The sequence below is a fragment of the Taeniopygia guttata genome, chromosome 1A (assembly GCF_048771995.1).
Source record: "Taeniopygia guttata chromosome 1A, bTaeGut7.mat, whole genome shotgun sequence".
Classification (NCBI taxonomy): domain Eukaryota; kingdom Metazoa; phylum Chordata; class Aves; order Passeriformes; family Estrildidae; genus Taeniopygia; species Taeniopygia guttata.
Genome location: NC_133025.1, coordinates 53,712,175 through 53,729,648, shown reverse-complemented (window position 1 = coordinate 53,729,648; position 17,474 = coordinate 53,712,175). Strand labels below are relative to the sequence as shown.

The 17,474-nt window shown below is 41.3% G+C and overlaps 1 protein-coding gene across 1 annotated transcript; it reads right to left on the bottom strand.

The window, feature by feature from the left end:
• Window positions 1-666: 666 nt before the first annotated feature.
• Window positions 667-16,523, bottom strand: LOC100217613 (tyrosine 3-monooxygenase-like). Its single transcript, XM_072923977.1, has 7 exons — window positions 16,347-16,523; window positions 15,302-15,536; window positions 13,311-13,399; window positions 11,313-11,380; window positions 10,069-10,119; window positions 6,452-6,597; window positions 667-2,058 (listed from the first exon to the last, which is right to left on the bottom strand). Exons 1-7 carry the CDS (start codon window positions 16,521-16,523, stop codon window positions 1,919-1,921), a joined length of 906 nt encoding a protein of 301 aa, XP_072780078.1. The 3' UTR covers window positions 667-1,918.
• Window positions 16,524-17,474: the final 951 nt, after the last annotated feature.

The window sequence follows — 17,474 nt, the reverse complement described above, 5'->3', positions numbered from 1 at the left end:
CTTTTTTTTGCTATCCCAGGAGCCATATCATGCAACAAACAAACAAAATTAGGGCATTTTCGCCATTCATCGTCTCATATTGAATGGAGCAAAAAAGAATTTCCATGGCGTGAATTTCAACTGTGAAAATACTTTGTGGGGACAAAAAAGTGAAATGTGAAAATTCACTGAATGTGATCTCATGTTTTGAAGTCTGTGCTATTGATAGGAAAAGAAGAAAATGGAAAACTTTGAAATTGCTGTAGTCTTTTATCTGTAATGTGTCTTAAGTTCCAGTATTGAACTGACCTGAATAGGTTTCTTCCAGAATAAATTATAGATGACTAGCATGCTTAAAGTACTACTCTTCTGATTGTGTTAATAACCAGTATTTATTATGAAAATGGTAACTGGCATGTATTCAAGTTGATACAACTGGAAACCACATCATATGAGGTGAACTGATTTTCTTTTAAAGATATTTCTTTAGGGACCTAGCTCATGTTGGGACCTACATATTGTTACCCCTCTGATCCTATCTCCAGTTTCCATACTGACCACTGATTGACAAGCCTGGACAATGAGATGTCTTCTTCCCTCTGCTATGGTTTTGAGGAACATTCCTAGTTCTGAAGTCTTTAATTAGGAGAGGTCATTGAGTTCAGTTGGGTCTGACACTGACTGCTCGTACTAAATAGCCCCTTATTGTACAAAGAAGCTCTGTTTGCTTTTTGGAGCCTCCTCACCAGTGTGAGCAATGCTGTGAGAATCTGGTGAGTTGTAAAGGGAAAAATAACTCTGATGAATGACATGGTGATGGACACAATTAAAGTCTCTTGCGAGACAAGAATGTAGATCCAGAGACAGAACCAGCTTGGAGGCTCGGCTGTGTAGGTTCATGTGGTGTAGGACAGGAATCAGGGGAGCAGCTTGGTCAGCAGAGCTCAGACTCCAGCCCCATAGAGAAATCTTCCTCCAGACTGACACAGCCCTCCCACAGAGGAGTCCCACAAGCTCTGCCTGCCCTTCCTTTCACACCGTGTCCGCAGGGAGCAGTGCCACCACTCCCTTGGAGGAAATATCTCCCAAATCACTGCTAGCCCACCATGCCTGGAGGTCATGACTCAGGCACAATCCAGTCTTAGAACTGCATTTCATGGTGAGCTGCATGTGTTTAAGGCACTCTGGCCTGCTATCCAAAGCAGTTGGTTAAGGAGCCAGCAGAAAACGTTCTTACCTGTGAGAACTGGGCAAAATCCCTGTCAGCAAGCATGGGAACATGACCCAACAACTCATGGCAGCAGTCTCTGGAAAATAAGTGCCCTTCTTGTTTATTAAAGGCTTCCTTTCCTGCCCTTCATGAACTCCCTGTGAAGGACTTTAGCCAATAACCTCCAAAGGGAGCTGGTGTAAGTTCTGCTCCACAGTGGCTGCCTCTGTACATGGCCTGACTCTGCAAGGATCAGAGCTCTCCCTCCTGCTACAGGCAGCCAGCTGCCCCCTGCCACCTTGTCTATTGTCTCCTTGGGATGGCATGGGCACTAACCTTCTATGTCACAACATCTTTGAAAGGTCCCTGTTTTGTCCCAGCATACAACAAAAGTGTCTGTGTGAACTTGTAATTTCTCATGAAATGTAATTGCTGTTGTCTGGCCAGCACTTACTGGGAGAGATTCACAGCAGGAAATCAAACCCTAGCAGATGGTAACTGAAGGCAGGATGAAAAGATTAAACCAGATACTCTTCAGTCTTTTCCTTCCCCAGGCAAAAGAGACAGAGAACCACACCCTCTCATGCATGACTTCCCCTTCTAAGTCTCCAGCTACCAGTTTCTCAAATTGTTTTATTCTGTAGACTACTGGATGGAACTCCAGAGGCAGTCCCAAGAGGATGATCCCCAGCACATTCAGAAGGATGGAATTATGTCAGGGCATCAAACTTACGGTTCTGGGGAATGCATAGGAGAAGAGAAATGCCTTGTATACTGTGTGCACTGAAAGACACGAAATGCCAGGCTGGCAAGGAAATCACGAGCAGACAGCTGTCCTGCAGCAGGTCTCAGCTGGAAACCTGTCCTCTCTGCAAAGGGAAGGGACACCAAATTCAGCTGTTTCTAGGGTTAACTACACAGCACATTTACTTTAGCTAAGTAGTTTCAGGGACCCTTCCTGCTCTGTTGGAATAGTTCCCTCCACCAAGCATAGCAGGCACACCTTGGCTTATCATGATTGATGTATAGGACCAGTTCCTGCAACATGGAATCACCTATTCATCTATCCTGTGTGTATTACGTAGCAGTATCATGAGGTGTGGGAGTACTGCCCACCACAGTGCATGTTTTTGCACATACACACACAATTCTCTCTGTTCCACATGACTCTGGTGTGTCTGAGGCCACACGTGGTACTTACGATCAAGCAGGAAACAGAACCTGCATCTGGAGCTTTTTCTTTTTTTTCTTGTTTTTTTTTTTTTACCATTATGTTTGTCTAGAATCCACTACACAGCCTCCCAATGATGTGATCATGGGTGTTTTGCTGTGCACATGTCCACAGAACAGGACACAGAAGAATGCAACACTTCTGCCCTGTGATTTCAGCTTGTACATCCAGTGTTACCCCAGAGCACTCTGCACTACCATGAAAGGACTGTGAGAGATAACAAAAAAAATAACCAGTCTGGTGGTCAATAGAACACACACTCTACATTTCCATGGGAAACATGTTGGTGGTCTGCAAAGCTAAGAAAATTGAAAATCACCACTTTCAAAGTGAGCCAATGATAATCTTTTTGAAGTCCTATATTCAAAATCTGTGTTTCATTCTCAGCTCCTGTAAATGACATCTCATCTTCTTTAAAGCATAAAACTGCATTTAAAAAAAATCAGAAATGGCTTTATTCTCAATTCTTCATCCATATTCTATTGTGCCTTGAAGCCTATAACCTTTTTTTTTCCTTTTTTGTGTAAACAAACAAAAAAAATCCCACCCAGAAACCAAGCCATTTACAAGATTTGTTTTGATTTGTTTTTTCATGTTTTTTCCAGAATTTCTTGTCTTACTCTGTCAGGCTATTAGTACTTTTCCCATTACAAAATGAAACAAAACACTCAGAGAAAGAAAAAAAAGGGGGGAAAATCAAAGAAATGACAAAATATATGAAGAAATAGAGGAATAAGAGGACCGAAAGAATGCTTCTTCCTGACATTGTAATGGACTAGGTGGTGGGCATTTGTCACAGATATCTTCTATTGCTCCACTCAATTCAAAGGTAATTAGTACCGAACTGCCTCAAAAATTAGCAATTAAAAAAAAAGAGAAACCTATGGAGAGTATGTATGTAGATACCTTTGTCTATTTGCTCATCCAGTCCAGAGAAATGGGAAAATTTCAGAATCTGGTAATCTTTGGGCTGAATTCTGAGTGAAGTGAAAATTGTACTAGCTGAAAAATATATTCTATGAAAACCAAGACCTTAGTAACTCAATTTTGGAAGGACTATGAAAGAGTCTAGGGAAATTTATATAGCTTTAGCATCCATGTTGGAGGAGAAGGAGGGAAAATGAAAATTACAACTTGTGTTCCCTGAGATGTTCTTTTAAATAAAGGCCAGTGAATCAGACAGTCTGCTGATGGAACAGACTTGGCCAGTTGCATTGAAAAGCCCCAGGAAAAAGTTAACTGCTGAAGGTAATATCTGCAAAACCTGAACTTCTAGTTCAGGACTGCACAATAAAACCAGCAATCAGTAGAGAACTGGGGATGTGGCTGGTTGGACCTGCTGCCCAAAGATCTGGGAAGTCAAAGAGCATTGCAGAGAAGGTCTTGAGCAGTTGACCTAACGTAATCTGCAAGGCTTAATTCTTGGCCTAAAAACTGATGTATACAGGCAGCCTGTGCATTGTAGTGTGAGCTTGCTTTAGATCACTGGCTGTAATTCCTTCCAGCTGTGGAGCACAATGACTGCCTAAATCCAAACATCTTTCCTAGAAAGAAAGATATGCCTAGGTCCATCTAGTTAACCCTTTAGGGAAACACTTGCTATGTGTAAGTGATCACACTGTTAAATACTTAATTCCCTTTAAGTAATTGGGAAATATTTGTAAAGTATAGTTCATTTCTCTTCAAGCCAGCCTCACTAATAGGTAGTAACAGACAAATCTCATACTGAATCAAAAGGAATTCCTTTCTTATGTTCACAGATACTGCTAAGTTAAAGAGAAGATGGAAGTTTATCTGGCTGTGTGGGATGGTTTTAACATGATCACTTTCTTTCCAGGTTATCCCTCTCTCTCTCTCTCTCTCTCTCTCTCTCTCTCTCTCTCTCTGTGCTTCCTGTGGCTTATTATTTTCAAAGCTGTACAAGGGGAGGTTCAGAACTGACATACAGAAGCATTTATTATCTGGGAGGGTGGTCAAACACTGAGAACAGGCTCCTTAGAGAATTGGTGAGTGCCCCAAGCCTGACAGCATTTAAGAGGAGTTTGGTCAATGCCCTTAACAACATTCTTTAATTTTTGGTCAGATGTTAGACCTTGCAGATGCTTCTGACTCAGACTGAGTTTGGGCCTTGCAATAATGTCAATATTCATGCTATTCTAGAAAGTATTCTGCATAGTGAAATTATCTTCTTAGAGGAAAGTGAGCCAAGATATCCATTCAAAGCCTTGTATAATGGGACTAAAATAGTTTCCTCGCTCTTAATTGTGCCTAGCTGTTAACACAGCTCTTCTAAAAAAACTTGTTTCATTCAAGCATTACCTGTAGGCTAAATTAATCCAATTTTAATGTACAGTTTAATGAGGGCAGGACCAGTGGTCCCAAGAACTATGAATAGTTCTATATTTTTCTTAACTGTCCATTTCAGAATGGAATAAAATGCCTCTGAAATACTTGATATTCATTCCCAGTTAGTTCATACAATCAGCTTATAGTAGACACCTTGTGTTTATAGTAAATGAGTTGTAACTCACTGAGAACATATTTCCAAATATTACTGGCAGGCTTTCAGAGTTGCTGTTTAGTTTGTTTTGTTTTGTTTATGACACAGAGAATATTTAGAATCAGAGCCTGTAAAGGCGGTGAGCAGACTCCTGGCAATCAAATCCTGTCAACTAACATGAGCAATGCAAATAGGATTATAGCAGGATAGTTTTACACTATCATAAATTCTCCCACTTTGAAATCACCTGATCCACTTGAAGGATATGCATATTTGTGATAATCAAGTCAGAATCACAATTCCTGGAGCTCCCTGCTGTCAGCTATTGTGTAAATTAAATGAGATCAACTTCTTCAAGACAATAAATATTTATCAGCCCAGTTATAATAAGAGGGAAGTAAGATGGGTAGTTGAATAGAAGTGAGAATACATGAGAAAATGCATAATGCCTACACAGAAAAATTCCTACAGCTGGGTGCAATGGTGTTCATGGAAGATGCTTTTCACATGGCAACTCTCCCTTCCTTTACATTAAACATGCAATAAAAACCTTGTCATCAAGCAGATTAATCTTCATGAGAAGTGTCAAAGTCTTAGAAAACTCTTCAGACACAGAAAGCTTATTCAAGTTAAATGGTATCCCCTACTATTATATGGAGGGGATTATCACCATTACTTGATTTTCTGAGTATTGTATTTAAATACAATTGATTGAAAGTTAAGACATGTATTTTTTGTGTATTTCATCATGGTGATAAGCTGTCCTCTCTCTGGCACATCTTTTCACTGAGGAGGAGGCTTTAAAGATAACTTCTCTTTAGCAATTCTTGATAATCAGGTGGTTTACACAAAGCACCTGGCTTTGGGAGTCAATGTTACCTGTGGCCTCATAATGCAGGCTCCCTTGCTCTCCTGCTCCTTGCTAGCCAGCACCTAGCTAACAGGCCAACCTGGCAAACTTGTGTGTCCTTTTTCTGAGGTGACTTCTTCATGCCTTTATGGACTACACCACATCCTTTGTGCTCTCCTGTCGGCATATGGCAGGCACCAAAAAGTTTAGTGTGACAAGTGGTGCTACAGACAGAAGGAAGCAGAGTTGTTTCAAGGCAGCTGCTGATTGACCAGAGGATCTCCTGGAAATAATTTTCTCTAGCACACATCCCCATCCTGCCTGGTGGATCAGCAAAAAGGTGCACTTGAGAGGTATGTACCTGTGCTTGTGTTTGGGTCTCACTATCAGCATGGCTATGGAAGCATAAAACAGAGCCAAACCCATAAAAAGGCTGTGTGGAAGTCACACTGAGCACTGTGTGCTGTGACTGCAGTGCTGCTAGTACAGGGATTAGCTGGTTAGTGACACACCAGCAGCTGCCACTCACAGAACAGCACAAACTTCCAGCTGGGTCCCTCCATGTGCCTGGAATGAATGGCCTGTGCTAAGCTCATCAGCTCTGCTCACCAGCTTGTTTCCTTGTGGTGCACAAATATGTGCAGGGAACCCTAGAATAAACCATGGTTTATAATGACTGACCTTTTAAAAATCTGGAGACATCCTGAAGCTGAGGGATGTTATCCTCTTGGTAGCCACAGTGCTTCTCGAGCTGCTGGAAAGCATCCAGGTACTGGGCACAGGCATGAGTAGGGTAAAGGCTCCTCAGCTTCCTGTAGACTTCTCTCCTGGAAATCAAAAACTGGATAGTGTGAGACACCTCAATAAAGCAGTACTTATCTGTACCATCTACAGATCCACAGAGAGAAGGAAAGCCCCAGCATGGGGGTCATAGTCTAAAAATCTGAGCTCAGGACACCTGGTGCTTGAAAGCTGGTTCTGGTTGGATGTAGAAAATCATAAGGTCTTTTTATTTTACTTTTCCTTCAAAAGGTGTCCTTTGATGTTATATAACTCTAATTCTGATACAGAAGTCTTTCTTGATTAGGCACCTTCTTGCTAAGGGTGTTGGAGGCATCAGAGAAATCTCGGAGAGAGCTGAATCTGGGATACTCTGCTGTTCAGTTTAGGAAAGGAATGAATCAGGTATTCACCTCCTTTCTATCTTTGGGTACAACTTGAAATGTTGGTCCCTCCTTTTCCACCCTGAAGCCTAACCTAGATTTGCTTCTTAAAAACCTCTGGGAAAAGCATCTCTTCTGATACTGAAGGGTAATATCTGGACAGGTGAAGAGGTTTGTATTTTTGCAGTTCAAAATACCTAGCACGGGCTATGTATTTGAAAGATATGCCAGCTTCTTGAAGCATTTATCCCACTACACAAAAAGAGACCAGCTGAAAATAATATATGTAACCTGATTTGGGCACAGGCTTTAAGCTTCTCTTGGATTTAGAGTTGTGGTTTGGAATATATTTAGCTGTTGCAAAATAAGCAAGTAGTAATAGGATGGCAAAGAACCTTATAGAAATGGTTATTTTTGTTCAGACGTGGCCCTAGGGTCTCAACAACTTTATAAACATTGTTTTATGAAAATTGAGATCATTCTTGGAAATGCCGGGTATGGGAAATGACCTTTCGTTTGTTTTGTAATTTTTTTTTTCACCATTATTATTATTCTCCTTTTTGTGATGCTGTTGTTGCTATGGAGGTGATAGCCAGTCCCTGGTAATGGCTCTTTATTTGTACCACTGTCTTACACAGTGTGGGAGTAATAATGAACCAGAATAAAGCGGGGGAGTAAAACCTTAGGAGGAAAAAAAGTTAAAAGAACAGAGGGAAACAGTGGCTGCTGTCACTATTGCAAAAGCCACAGGAGACTGGGCCATTTCCATGGAGGAATTAGGAAAAAATGAGGAGGACTAGAGTTCAAGTGTTCCCCTGGCTTATTTCCTCATAGAATACTACTGACTTCAGTGGGGTTGTGTGGGATTTGAACCAGTACAGGGTTCATGCCCAGAAGGGAGTCTAGAGAGAGCAGCCTTGTTTACACTTGTGCACATATGGTCTCTTTTACCAAAGTGTCATTCTGCTGTGCGTCCAAACATTGGCTACCACAGACATGCAGGCAGTCCCAGGGACCAGTGATGAATTAGCCAAAGCTAAGTGCTCTTCTAAGACAATCATCTAAGTAAATCCTCCAAAGTCAAGAGAGCAGCAGGTATGAAAGAACTGCTGGAAGCAAACTTTATGAAACGCTCTAGAAAGGAGCATCCTAATAAAAGATGGATCCAGATGCTTGACAGACTTTAAAGATGTGACAGGTGCATCCCCATAATTTTCTCCTGAATTTTCCATTTTTCTTACACAGCTTTTGCCCATATGGTATCTCTGATTGCTTAGTTTCAGGGCCTTCCAAGAAGTCACTTTGAAAACAAAAGCTCAGATCATCTGTACCCTCTGTTTTCTGAAAGTCATATTTCTTAGCTGGCTTGGTTTTCATTTTTATTACCACGTTGCTACAAACTGAAGGCATCCAGCAACTCCTCAGAGTGACACCAAGGGAATTTAGCTGGTGCTACAAATTTCCTCTGCAATTGCACAGCGCTCAATTAAGCTGTGCTGTAATGCAGCTGACCTCGGGGCACAGTCTCAGGGGGCTGTGATAAAAATTGCGAAGGCTAATTTTGGAAACAGCTTTACATAACAAGATAACCTGGGTTGCTGGGGTTGGCTGATTAAGGAAATGGGCAGATACTCCTTTAAAAATCTATTCTGTTGCCACAATGGGTCTAATTCTAGGTGGAGAAGAGCTGGAATGACGAAAGTTGGCAATAAAAGAGAAAAACAGGAAAGAACACAAAATTAAATTTTCTTAAATATGACATTCCCACACACCATCCCATGCCAAAATTGTTGGCTGGTGGTAGTAATCATGAGCATGACACTGACCATCAATCTTTGACTATTGAAAGATGCTATAAAACCTATTTGAGCTTAATAAAAGTGTGTCCTCCTGGATGAGCTGGATGCAAGGTTTTTTATGTGGTCATGGCTTTCTGTGGCAAAGCAGATTTTACTTAAAGTATTGAGAGGTGGGATGCCAGAGAGGTTCTGGCATGAGGCATCTAGTTCTACAGATTTAAATCTTGGAATTGGAATAATCTTTGTGTGTTATTCAGGGCGAATTGCTTAAGTTCTGGGGTTTTCAGTTGCAGTTAGAAAATGTGGTCTTCATTCTTCCTTTCCCCTACCTTTAGGCATTCTTTTGATTTAAATTTCTGAACAAAGACTCTCTCTTATGTGCCTATATGGAACCTTGCACAATCCCAGGACTCTGCTCTTACTTGAGACATTTGGACATAGTAATGCTTTGTAGTATCACACAAATGTGGAATTACTGCTGCTTACTGATAAATTTTAAAATTAGTGGGGAAAAGTGGAAAAAGAGGGATTTGAAATAAAAACTCTGCTCTCTTTCAAATCTGCCACATATTTCACATACTGTTTTAAATGCTTTGAATTGAATTAATTATTAATTTTATTTAATTCATTGGTTGTGGTTTGGGGTCTTTTTTTTTTCTTTTTTTTTTTTTTTTTTCTTTTTTTCCTTGAGTGGCAGACCTTCAGGAGAAATAAAGCCCATGTGGAGAAATGCTGCAGCCTTGTAAAAGTAACTTACCATCATTTCATATGATACCTAAGGCCCTTTCACAGTGTAAATAATGTATATTTGAAAGGCATTTCAAACTTTCCTCTACCTTCAGTTTGAGAAAATGATACATATTCATGTTAAAAGCAGTGAATACTTGAAGGAGAAAAAGCAAGGCTCCCCTGTCCTGTGGGTATTGAATTAGCCATATCCTCTGAGTGAATTTCTGTCCTGTCAGTGGGCATTTTCTCCTGGTAACAAGTCTGAGAATGTGATATTTCTGCCAGCACCAAGGCTATGGTGAATTAGAGGTCAGTCAGAAGTTATTCAATAGGGTACAGGTGTTTTCTGGCTTCTGATATCCTGATGGGATCTGCAGGTAGGGAGATAGTCAGGAAAATGCCTTTTGCTCTAGAAAGTGAATAGTTAAGACCAGCTCTGTGAATGGCTTTCTGCAAAACAAATGACCAAAAGATGACATTTAACCAAAGAGCAAAATTGGGATGGATTAACAACATTTTTAAAAGGTTATAGCTGTCTCACATTGCCAGTCTTTCCTGGGACTGCTGTGGAATGGCCCAGCAGCTGGAGCACAAGTACTAAACTCACCAGGTTGCTGTTTCCTGTGCTGTGTACTCAATGTGAGGTAAAGGATCTCCTCTGTAATGAAGAGAAGAAACACGACACATGTCTCAAGATTTCAAGTTCAGTTTCCAAGCTTTTTTTTTTTTTTTTTTTTTTGCCTGTACTGTGAATTTTTGATGTAATGAAAATAGAAACAGCAAAATAGTAAATAATGAACCATCTGTTTGTCTTGGTCAGCTCTAATGTGAGTGTTCTGTCTTCTATTACAATGTGGGGAGGAAACAGAGGGATATGTGAGAAAGGGAGCTGTGTTTCTGGTTCACAGATGGAATTAGGGACCTCCAGGCCTGCCACTGCCTCTGCTGAAGGTGAGCAAAACACAGGGTGTGCCTGGAGGGACCCTCCCTGGAGGATGTGATCAGCTCAGCACCGTCACAGAGAAGCGTTGAGAAACCCATGAGCAGAGAGCTGCCCAGGCACTCTCTGTGTGGTTAGCACTGGTTCACTGATGGGTGCTTTTTTCTCCTCTTCCTCACTGTTGCTTCCTCTGTAGCTCTGAGTCAGTTCAGTTCTGCTTTTGGGCTGTTCTGAGCTGTGCTGACTCTGATATTTAATGGAAAGAGAAAACTGTATTCAGAAGTCTCACAGAAGTCTTTGGAGACTTCACCAGTTCTTGGATACCATGAGGCTGATAAACCATGACCAGTTGTACCTTCACCTTTGATTTGCCCTACAGAAAGCAGTGTAGTTCTGGTGAAGTTTTACACATAAAGGTAGAAACATTTCCCATCACTTACATGAGAACTGAAAGCTTTTTATGTTTTTAGATAGTGTCCATAGACAGAGACACTTAAAAAAGCAAATAACAAAAAAGCAGTAAATCACTTTCCACTGTCAAAAGTATGTTTGTAAATATTGCTCCTCAAATTTTCTCAAAAATATATTAACCTCAGCTCAGCACCAAGTCCTAAAAGGAACTTGAAAATTGAAATGAAGGGTCATATTGCAATCACTTCTGCTAAAACAAAATCCAGCACTGGACTGGGATATGTGAATGCAGTCTTCAGATTTTTTTGTCTTAAAATGTATTTGCTGTGTCATCACAAAAGTCTAGTTCACATGGAGTGAAAGCTTTGGTGGCTGAATTTTGTTGTCTCGAAAGTGGCCCCACTGATACATGAACAAAATGTGACATCAGTGACATTTCTTGCACATCAAGTCTGACAGCGTGGACTGTTGCACTTTCCCTTCAGCAGCCTTGTACTTACGCTCTGTAATTCAAGGCCAGGTCAGCAAAGAACGCCCTCCGCTTGTTGTACTCCAGGTCAGAGTATCCCTGGGTTAGAAAATAATCAGGAAAAAAGTTTTACATTATGAGAGCTCTGTGGGCATAGGTAGAAATCATCAGAACCACCACTGGATCTGTGGGAGTGCAGGGTCCCCACCCAGTTCTCACTGCCCATTCATTGCTATGTCGTGATAAAGACAGACTCAGTGATATCTGTTTAAAGGGGATGTTTACCTACTGAACACCAGCATTTTATTTCTGCTCCTTCTGTGTCTACTAGAAATAAAACTTCAAGCAGGCTTTGCCAGCTATTGAATATGCATACAGACATGGAATAACATTCCTTTTAATTTGCATCATTCATAATAGGAACTAAAACTTAAATCTGGAACTGTGCGCTAATATAACTCATAAAACAGCATTGATCAGCATCACTGTACAAATATTTATTATTCTAAAATATTCAGAATTTACTGGAACCACTTTGTATACTGCAAGCCAAATTTGTCCCTTAGGTTTATTCACAAAATTTTTAGTGTAGCAATAATACCAGTAACCCTGCAGTTAATGAGTGTTGTGTGGATGAATCTGAGGAAGGGCTGGATCCTGAGAGTATGTTTATTTCATCATGTATTGTGGGTAATATGTTCATTCAGGTGCTTGTCAGTGGCTGTAACAAGCCCATGCAAAACCCAAAAAAAGCTGCTGGGCCAGACTCACAGAGATGCAGGGACATCCCAGCTTTGTCCCTGTGGGCTCTGCGCCCACTCTCTGTGCAGCAGGAGCCCCTCTGGGGAACCTGCAGCCAGTGACAGGGTAGCCCAGAAATTGGTGCCACAGTGACATCAGTTTGATTGTTTTGGCCAGTAAAGAACAAACTAAAGGTGTGGAGAGAAAAAACCCAAACTGTCTATTTGATAGGAAATGTATATGCAAAATGTTTGCTGAGCTACCTGTACATCAGCTTCTTTTGTGCTTTCCTCCAGCCCCTCCATTTTTGAGCCCTGCTCAGAAGCCTGGTAAATCAGCCCCACACTGTGCCCTCTCCTGCCAGAGACAAGTGATGTTCAGTGCCTGAGGTAACTTGTTTTCAACTTGTTAGGTATTTTTAATTGCACTACATTCTGCAATTTAGATTTATCCCCACTCAATACTTCAGTAACTCAGCACCACTGCCGCTTTCTCTCAACCTCTTCAGTGCTCACACCTTCTATTTGGCAAAGGGTGAGGGGAACCTAGTCCAGTTCAAAGAATTCCCTATGTGTGCTCATTTATCTAATGAGAAACAGCCTAAGAGTTAGCTCAGGGAAATTACAAACACTTGGACTGTTTGTATCAGAAAGAAATAAGGAAGAATGAAAGATGTCCTTGTTAAATAGGACATTAAGCTCTCCTAGAGCATTATACTTGAATAAATGATTCTCAAAAATAAAAGATACACTTATAGACTTGGAAAAGTCTATTTTATATTACACAGGACTGTATATAGCTCACAACAAAACCTGGTGTAGGTTAATGAAAGGGACTAAACAGAATTCAGACATGTAGAGAAGAGAATGACAAAAAATGCCTTGTAGATTCTGTTGACACACATCTAATCTTCACTACATTTCTCAGTGCAAAGTATCTCTTCTTTTTGTCCCTTCCATGCATTGCTTCTATGTGATTCTTGACAGAATAAAATGCTTCTGTGACCTGACTTGTCAATGACCTTTTGGGGTCCGTTTTGTGTCTGTGCCTAACTCATGTCTCATCTGTACTAAAGCTGGGAAACTTTGATGAGAAATAAGTGTTAAATTGTTTGTTTGTTCCCAGTATTTTGCCTTACTATCATCACTAGAGCAGGACTCTACAGTGCATTTTTCTTTCCCTCTCCTAGTTTGTGCTTAGAGCAGGGCTAAGAGGGCACACATAAAGCTGTTACACTAAAACCCTTTTTGTGGTTTTAAAGATGAAATAACAGTAATGTTAAACTTACAGGGTGACCATGGTCCAAATTGGGGTCATATTTAGTGATCAGATGGTGACACTTGTCCAGATCTTGGATTTTTCTGGGGAACCAGGGCACTGGAGAGAAAGCAGAAAGAGTTAAATGAGAGAGAATCAAATAAATTTTAGAGAGAAAATAAAAGCTGTGCTGAAGATTATAAACTTTCTTTTCATCAATATATAAGAATATTCATATCTACGTGTTACCATGATAGTCACACATCTCAGTAGTTGAATTGCTTCCTGACCAAACTGGCAGATTGGATGAAAAATTATGTGAATTTAACTTGCTGTGATCATCTCTCAGTTTTAATTAGTAAAATCAATTTTTAAAGGCAAAAAATATTTTTTAGATCAAATGTGTTTTTTGTTTAACACAGGACAAATTTATTTCTTCATTCTGGATTTAAGAATATATTTTGATCTTGTCTAAACAGCAGTCTTACATTTTCATACCTTTAAAAGTTAGGCAATATTTTAAAAGGAAAACATGATATTTATAAAATTTCTAGAAAGCAAAGAAGTGAAAAATAATCTTCAAGTTTTTGGCTTCTGGCTCATTATTTTTTCCAGCAACATTATTCTTTAGCTGTATTTCCAAACAGCTTCCTTCTCATGAAGTGGGAAGCTTTTCCAGTGACTAAAAGGAAAATAAAATGTGATAATTTTATTTTAAAGGCCAACATTTATGAAAAATTAATTTTTAAACAGAATTTCTGGAAAAAAACAAAGTTGATATTACTTTCCAAAGTCAGATTGATGCTGTAATCTGACTTTCTGTGTTACAACTCAGAAAGGTCCTTTGGGGTCACCTCAATCTAATACTGGACAAGACATCAAACATCTCTCTACTGAATGGTAAATTTAACTTTTGCTATATTATATTAGATCCAAGCACATCAAGTTTAGAGAAGTACAAATCTAAAAATACCCACGGATGTTGGGGAAATTATGTAATTTTCATGCATTACAACCAATTCTGTGATAAGTAGGAAGAAATACCAGTCTGACAGATGCCTTATGTGTACCCAGATCTCTTTTCTGAGCTTTTGTCTGTGGCTGTACCAGTGGTTCTGCATGGTACCTTTCCTGCCATCTATTTATTGCCATAACCCCTCAAAACCTGTGCCTGATCACAGCTGCCCCAGTGTCCCCATACACATCTTGCCTGTTCTCTTCAGAAAGAAACATAAACACACCCTCTTTTAACAATCTCTAGTTTTTACTGTAGTTCCAAGTCCTGGCACATCTGAGGCTTCTCAAATCCCAAGGAAATCCTAAGGAAATTCTTCTCCAGCTCCAAAACCCTCTCTGGCTTTCCAGTTTCCCTGATAACAGTGATGTCCTTTTCATATGCCCACAGATCCTGAGAACAGCTTGGCGAGGGCTGCCTCTCATTGTTAGCCTGACAGTGAATTTCAAACAACACCCAAAGGTGCCCAAACAGGACTGTGTAAGTTAAAAGTGCTCTAGGAATATCTGTCTGGTCTTGTCAAGGGAGGGGAACCCCATGGCAATTCTGTGCTCAGAGAAGTCAGTCTGTGAGCTGGACCCTCAGCCTTCTCATCTGTCATCCTCAGGATTGTATTAAAGGTCTCTAACAGCTGTATTCATCCATTCCTCCCTGCAACATCAATTTGCCTCTGTGTTTGTCTTGAAGCAATTAGTTCTCTGCACAGCTTTCGGCACAAAATCTTCCTGTCATTGAGGAGTTTCTAGTTTCTCTTCAGCTTTTTGTTCTGCTGTTCTATCCTTCCCATCTCCCTCTTTGCTGGAACACTTCTCACCTCAGTTCCACAGGCAATGATGAAGTGCCTCTCTTTCTGCACCAATGGCAGTGGAAAGCAGCCATGCAGAGACAAATAATGAATGCACACTCACTGGCTTTCCAGACAAATGGAATTACTATTATGAAGCTGAAGCTAAAACTAAAAAAGTTACTCCAAAAGAAGTTCACTAAGAGATGCATACATTTCTTACCTTTGTCTTCTCTGCTGGTTTTCACATCCTTTGCTACTCTCTTTAAGGAGGTGATAAGGATACCAACATCAGCACTGTGAACTTCACATTCAACAAAAATGTCAAGATCATCCGCAGAGTTCTTAGGCTTTTTGGCTCCACGGGTTTCAAAGTGACAGATGTGAGTTTCAAACGTCTGCAAGAGCCAAGCGTTCATATGATGAAGCTTCTCCAAACACTGAAAATCCAGGTAAGTCTAGAACATTTCTACAATGTCTTTAAAAGGTGACTAAAAGAGGTATTAACTAGGAGTACATTTTATGTAATGAAGTCCAGTAATGTCTGGTTTACAAAGAGCTAAAATACAGACAGAGCTAAAGATTAAACACTATAGCATTGCATAGAGAAAGAAGGAGATGAAAGATGAGATTCTGTTGACTGGAGAATATCATCTGTGCAGAAATAGCAAATGAGTGGCTGAGTAACTTAAAATCCTGCCAGAATGAGAGCAGACCTACTGATGTATGATAGCACCATAATCATTAAATAATTGTGAGAAATAAGTAACAAGCACAATAGTTTTCTTTAGAGTTATTAATTTTCCCAGATAAGAGTGAGCACCTGGTAGGGGTACTTCAAGTGTCCATAATGTCTGTGTAGTTCACAGCACTTATAGCCTTTGTATCTCCTGCCAAATATGTGGAGAAAATTCACTGGCTTCTAGCATCCCCACAGTCTGAGTGCTTGAAATGCCGGCCACCACAACTGCTAGAAAGAAGCATCTGATTGCTATCTCCTCTCTAAACAGCCCTTGCATGAAATGGTGATTCTTCTAAAAGACTGTGCCCAGATGTCCCTCCCTCCAGAGCCCTCTCCCTCTTTGCCCACCTCTCTGAGCAGCTGGAGCAAAACCAGGACAGCGAGAAAGGGGGAAGGCAGCAGGAGGTGCAAGTCAGGCAGGGAGCAGGAGAAGAGTGAGAGGGGGAGAGATGCAGACTGGGAGACATGAAGGAAGAAGAGACAGAAGAGAGGGCTCAGCAAAAGAAGGGGATATTGAGGTCTGTACCTCAAAGACTGCGGCTGCCTTAGAGAGCTCAATCTTCCTCACATTGTAGAGTGTGAGGGTCAGGATGAGAGTTGCTCTGTCATCCTCCCTGTTGGAGTCCAGTCTGCCTTGGCTGTTCAATGACTGCATGCCATACATCTCCTTCTCCTTGTTGGCCTCTTCTTTTGGGCCTGACATCCCCACCAAATCAGTCTTCATTGGGAGACAGGGGAGTGAATTGCAACAGCCAGATATTGAGTGGAAACCACCCGAGGGTGTGGGAGCAATGGCCAGGGGAGTTGGTGGGACTGGAGATGCAATGTGTCTGTGTGTGGGGAGCTCAGAGCTGCCAGGAGCAGGGACACAAGCTGGTTGCTGTGTGTTAGGTGTAGGGACATTTATGTTGGCCATGCCAGACACATCAAGGGAAGCCGCCTGTGTGGGATGTGCGCAAGAGCCCAGGATGGCCCTCCTCCCCTGGGCAACTTCAAAGTGCAGTCCTCCTGCTCTGTTTGAAGGTATCTGCAAGCTGTTCAGCCCTGGATAGGGCTTCCTTTGTGGAGAGACAATCAATTAGCCCGAGCTCCATTTACATCTCCCAGTCTGGACTGACCTGCACAGTGTCTGAGGCTGTCCTTCATCCTCACTCTCTCTTACCTCACTGGCACTCTCTCTGTATTGCCTGTATCCCCAGTGGGCTCTTCTCCCAAATCCTAGCCCCATCTAAGTGCTGTCTCCTCTGCACAGACACAATTCTGGGAGTGTCAGAGATACCTCAGCCAGAGTCAGAATCCATTGCCTACTTCTGAGCTTTTCCTACCCGCAGGATATGAACCTGCTCTATCCTACCCCTCCAAGAGAGGAGTGCTGCCTCCAGGCTATGTTCCTCCGTTGGAACTTATTTCTGTCATGATTTTTTCTCCAGTGAAATAGGCTCTCAAGACCAGGGTCACATCTTTCTTGTGGGTGGCAGGATAAGTTCCAGGGGGATTTAACTCTGTGCCCGACAGGGCAGGCACATCTTCCCTGTTCTTACACTTGGCATCAAAAAATTATTTCTAGATATGAGACCCATATCTTCATACTTCAAGTTACAGTGTGCCAGACCCCCTGTGAAGGTCATCCTGCAGGTCCAGAGATAAGACCACC

What these genes read in the sequence shown, in the direction of transcription:
- LOC100217613 (XM_072923977.1), bottom strand. Translation starts at nt 16,523, where the DNA reads ATGTCAGGCCCAAAAGAAGAGGCCAACAAGGAGAAGGAGATGTATGGC. An exon ending in GCACAGGAAACAGCAACCTG is followed by an intron (nt 6,598 to 10,068) that starts GTGAGTTTAGTA and finishes TTTGATTTCCAG; the next exon opens with GAGAGAAGTCTACAGGAAGC. An exon ending in TGTCTCCAGATTTTTAAAAG is followed by an intron (nt 2,059 to 6,451) that starts GTCAGTCATTAT and finishes TTCCCTTTGCAG; the next exon opens with AGAGGACAGGTTTCCAGCTG.